Here is a 5588-nt window from a genome sequence, read left to right on the forward strand (position 1 = left end):
CTCTCTCTCTCTCTCTCTCTCTCTCTCTCTCTCTCTCTCTCTCTCTCACAAACACACTATTCAGGGAATCATTTCCACTATACTAGACAGTTGGGCCATTTCATCTCTACTGTTCTCAGAATCTAATGACGCCTGGGGGCCTCTGCAGAGAGAGGGAGTGAGGAAGGTAATTTGAAAAACGATCGAGGGGAAATTAGCTTGACATCATATTAGTTTGGGTAACTATGTAACAGACAAAAACTTTTTTAAATGACTTATGTTGAACATTTTAACGAGCATTCATTATCTAGCATTCATTGTATTTGAGAAAAAAGAATGACATTTAAAAAACCTAGCTCAACTTATTATCACATACTTGACAGAGCTTTCCATCTTGTCTTGTGTAGAAATAAAAGCACGGGACAAAATGGATCGAACCTCCCGAGTTGCATCTTACCACGTGACAGCATCTTTCGCGGAGCCTTGTCCTTCTTCTCCTTCTCTTCATTTTCATACTCATCCTTTGAGGACTTCTCCTCTTCCTTGTCTGATGGACAGCTGATGTGAAGCTGGATGATATCCTGGAAAACCACATTCCATTGCTATGAGAAAAGATGGTTACATTTTGGATTCTAATTTTTTTGTTTAGTCTACTAAGCACTGTTATTCCTACACAAACTGTAGTTGCACACAAGAAATTGCAGTGTCGGCTGACCACGGGGCGAGGAAAGAGGTTAGTGGGAGGGGTTAGGGGTTAGAGACGGGAACAGTACCGAGTCTGGAAGTCCATCATTGGAGAACGGACCAGAGGACTCCTCACACACTGCCAGACTCCGTACCAGCTTCAGTTTGGCATTAGACTGAAACAGAATCACACATATATTACCTGTAAGGCTAATTACGTTTGGTTTTTTTAGGGATTTTAAATGTAGCTGATACGTATATAAGTTCCCTGTTATAATAGGACATTAATCATTGTCACTTACAGTAAACAAGGTTCTCTAACAACAAGCACAGCTCAAACACTGCTGGTAATATGAAATTAAGAATGGGTAGCTGCTGATTCAGCACCAACGTATCTTGAAATAAAAAATAATAAATGCTGAACTAAACTAAAGGGTACATGCACAACAGAGTATTATCACAATCCGCCTTTTCACGTCCTGTATTATTGGTTTTTTTTGCATCGTTAGGAGCAGGGCATGCACGGGATGTTATGAACTCTCTTGAACTCCACTGCCTTGACACCTTTAAAAGATGCACACAGGTCTAAAAAATAAGTTAATAAAAGTTTAAGAGAGCTACAGTTTAAGAATACAAATGTTAGGGTTTTCTTCATTTAAGGGACAATAACTTAAGATAATGATCAATGAGCAGAGGCTTATGATGTAATTATACAGGGTTCATGGCTCTATACACCTACTTATCCAAGTGTCAATTACATTTATGACGGGACAAAAAAGGTTTCCTGTATTTATAGTTAAAAATAAAGAAAAGCAATAATCCAACAAAAATAATAACGGCTTAGTTGGCTATAAACTCTTGATTTCCAAAACAAATTTGGTGAAATCTGCTGTTCAGCTGCGTTAAACAATGAGAAGAGATACTAAGAGGTGGTATGAACGCAATAATGTCAAAGATAAGACTCTCTCATATCGACCGGTGCAACTGGAGTTCACAGCCAACGTCCCTACAGACGGTCACAGTGTGCTTCCACTGACCGTTTACGGCCAAAAGACACAGACTGCAACACCAGCCAAGAGGTCGAAGCAAGACAAAAAAAGATCAACTTCACTCTGTATCTGAATGCTGCTTACTCAGTGTTAGAGCTAGAGCGATAAGACCAACAGCTGCTCCACTCTACTCCACACAACTCACCCCATTTGGGAGTCAATCCAGCAAACTAACATCTAGTAATGATATTATAGACTTTATCAACAGTGTTAAGTGGGTCGGTGAGGTCACTTTACCAGACCTACTTTTAACCCTCTCGTGGGATTTAAGATTTTAAGCCGATGATAGGTAGAAGTTGGTCCACTGCAGTTGAGAGGATTAGTACGTTAATAATGGAAGGTCATTTTATACAGCAAACCAGCATGGAGTTATTCCAGGGATTATTTCAGGGAGAAGGATTACAAAGTTATCTGGTTTTGTAGTGGTTTTGAAAAGGGGGGAAATAGTTAAAACCAAATTGCTCACCTTGGCCCTTTTCCTTCCATGGCTGTGATTAGGAGCCCGTTTCTGCAAGAGAAATGTGTTATTTCACTAATTTTAATAATCTTAATAATAATAATAATAATAATAATAATAATAATAATAATAATAAGTAAAACATTAAATACACAATATAGCGACTTGATTAAAGAGGCTGCTCATACCTCCAGCACATACTGGAGTTCAATTTGAGTTTACCACACTCACGTTGTTCCACTGAATATTAAGACATTTCATGTTAATTAAAGTCAAAAATTATTTGTATGACATAAACCGAAAGCTGTATAGTGAAATAGTACAGATATAGATGCATAAACTTTTAAATGCCAAGTCTCTGTATTGCATTTACAGGACATGCAACATAGATAGATTAAACTTGATTTCTTGACCATGCCTGTGCCTAAACGGGTTTGTAACAGGGCTTCTAAAAGATGCATGTGCATTTTATAGATTGTCAGCAGTGAAAGTATCACTGTAACGGCTGTGTGTCCTTGTATCCAAAATGATCCAAAATCTAAAGTCTAAAACGGTTGTGTGAAAAATACAGAAAAATGCTAAAAGAATATGGTGTGCATATATAAGTATGAAGCCTTTCCTCTCTAAAAACACTTAAAATATGGACGCATTGTTATGGACCAGCTGAATACAAATGCTAGCTTTGCCGTAGCCAGGTTATTGCAGAGCATGTAGACACACTCTAATGTCCTGCTTTCAATTGGTTTTATGGAATTATTAAACAAATCCATCACTGTAATTCACATAATAATGGTCTATAAGTTGCTACTAGCACTTCTACTGTATATTCCTCCCACCTGTGCATCCTGGGGGGCACCATCCTCAGGCTCCAGGCCCTCTCCTGTCCCTTCCTTGGTGCACTGTGGTTGAGGGGAGGTCTTGCCTCGACTGCAGGGCTCAATGAGTGGCCCACTCTCTCCCTCCTGCTGGATGTCTGTTGTCAGGCTCACTGACATCTTCTTAGGGGAGGGGGAGAGGGTGGGAGTTGGGGGAGGGGTTGGGTGGAGAACCCAGGAGTGGCTGACGGAAAAGAGGCAAGAAAGAGAAGGGAAGTCAAGGCTCCGACAGCTCTAAACACTAACGGGCTGTAAAAACGAATGACCAAAGAGTCCGATGCATACAGTATTTGTCTGAGAGTGTACTACTATACCATCTACCTGTAGGTGGTACCAGATCTTTGCTAGACTCTGTACAGTGAGTCTGGATGGGAACCACACAGGAAGATGAGGGGAACCCACTAAGGCAGTATACTGGGGTGGGCTGCAGCAGGGGGCGAAGCGCAGTCCATAGCACGCCTTAGCCTTCGGGATGGGGCTGAGACGAAACCGTACGGATGAGAAGAAACTGTTAAATGACTGGTTCCTGCAGCACAACTGTGAATATCTTACACTGGTTTGTTTCATTACATGTTCAGAATAGGTTGCGTCATTTTAGGGAGGAAAACAATTCCGAACAGATACAGAAACTACATTGTTGGTGACAAGTTAAGACTATTAACATCTTCATTTTTACATTAAATAACGTATATTTGTAATGTAATTGTAATCTCTACCAACATGACATCTATACGGCTTACACTTCCTGAGTGACAACTCAACTCTGACTAATGAAACTTTAAACATTATGCGTCACGGTGTTTTAGCAAAAGCAAGAACTTTTTCATTTCATTCACGAGAATCAGTTAAGATAATTTCAGTACAAACAAGACTTGTGAAAAAAAAGACACAATGTTACAGGAGTATCAACATGCACGAGAAAAAAAAAGGCAGCGATATTTACAGCGATCAGGTGAACTGAAGAGGCAGCAGCTAGCCGGCCAGATAAAAGGGGAGGGGCACACCAACGGGCCAGCCACCACCTCAGCGGTCCTCGCTCGTTTCTCTCCCTCCGGCTCAGTGCAGCAGCATGGTCTGTCCTCCAGTCAGGAGCCCTGGACACCAAGAACAGAAGAGGAAGACACGAATGACGTCATGTTTCACACACTGAGTGACTCATCGCTGCTGCTGCTGCTGCCGCCGATTCTAGCAGGGAGGGGGACAAAGCAGCTGAGAGCGCACAGCCTACTGGCACACAGTGCTGCAGATCTCTACAGCGTGGGCAACACTCTTTGTGAATGGAACTGTTTGTTTTCTGAGAAAGAACAAGTTTAAAAAAAAAAAAAAAAAAAAAAAAAAAAAGAGTTTTCCCCCTTCAAACTAAAAGACTGATTGCAGTGGAAATGATGAAAATACCTTTACACAAAGAATCACTGAACTAAATATGGATTTTTCAGTACATAGATTCTGTACATTTGGAATGGTTACAATGCTCATCAATTGATACACCAGCACTAGCTGCACTTTCTCACTCTCGCTGCTCTCCAACAGTGAGTTAACACACACCTCGACAAAGCCCATTCTACCGTTCTCTGCTACTAGCTGGTGCTATTTGTACTGCCACACAATCAAGAACGCAATGCATGACAGAAGCAGGATGGTAGTCGTCATTTGTCTCACCAGCTTCAGTTTAACATACAACATAAAAACACCTAGACGTATCCCAGTTAAACCCTCAAGACATCTTCTCACAACAAACTCAAGAACTTAACTAAACATCCACCAATCACACAACACATTTAGAATCAAGCAGCGCCTCCTTAATCTTCATGAACAAAAAAGATTATTATTACTGCAATAATCCTATCCTTATCATGACTAGCATTCTTTCTTGCCCTCACTTACTTCCTCTAATTGACATCATTAAACCCATTTTCCAAGCATGGAAAAACATGACACAGAACCGCAAACAGCTTTGGGGTGAATACTGGCTATAAGCCAGTATCTCTAATGATAAGCATTACTCCCGTGCACAAACAGACAGAGATGAATAACTACCCATCTGTCCTCCAAGCTTATATCTTCTGGTATCACAGGGTCAACAGCAGCATCAATCCTGCATGAAAGGAAGATGACAAGTATGCATGAAATCCCATATGCACGCATAGTGAGATGAAGCGCAAGCGAGCACAAATTGAGGCATCAGAAGCGTGATTGCCAGATTCCATGCATGCAGCATGGATGAGTGCCGTTCATGCATGTCCCTGCCTGTGCTGCAGGATGGATGAGATGAGTGAACAAACTAGGCAGGGATTCCCAGTGTGGGGAGACCCGGGCAAGGCAACAGCAAAGGCGTCATCAGCAGCAGCATTACAACACATCACTGACCAGGACACCCACATGCCCCAACCCCACTCTGCTTATATAAGCCGGCCACACAGTAGCACAGATTACAGCCACACTGTCTACTGCAGACAGATAAACATGCCCGACACTTCCAAATAATAGCCTCCTTTTGCACACACACACACACACACACACACACACACACACACACACACACAC

The 5588-nt window shown here is 41.6% G+C and overlaps 1 protein-coding gene across 7 annotated transcripts in view; it reads right to left on the reverse strand.

Annotated features, from left to right (window-relative positions):
* The window catches only part of r3hdm2 (R3H domain containing 2), a 42237-nt gene that overhangs the window by 24161 nt on the left and 12488 nt on the right, over positions 1 to 5588 (reverse strand). For all 7 annotated transcript variants that reach the window (XM_031840709.1, XM_031840498.1, XM_031840642.1 and 4 more), the window contains 6 exons: positions 3988 to 4138; positions 3366 to 3522; positions 3006 to 3228; positions 2179 to 2220; positions 753 to 839; positions 437 to 560 (listed from right to left, as the gene is read on the reverse strand). In XM_031840709.1, coding sequence (XP_031696569.1) covers positions 437 to 560; positions 753 to 839; positions 2179 to 2220; positions 3006 to 3164 — 412 coding nt within the window. In that variant the 5' untranslated portion in view covers positions 3165 to 3228; positions 3366 to 3522; positions 3988 to 4138. The remainder of the gene's footprint in view (positions 1 to 436; positions 561 to 752; positions 840 to 2178; positions 2221 to 3005; positions 3229 to 3365; positions 3523 to 3987; positions 4139 to 5588) is intronic.

This window comes from Anarrhichthys ocellatus, unplaced genomic scaffold (assembly GCF_004355925.1).
Source record: "Anarrhichthys ocellatus isolate YVR2014 unplaced genomic scaffold, GSC_Weel_1.0 scaffold1, whole genome shotgun sequence".
NCBI lineage: Eukaryota > Metazoa > Chordata > Actinopteri > Perciformes > Anarhichadidae > Anarrhichthys > Anarrhichthys ocellatus.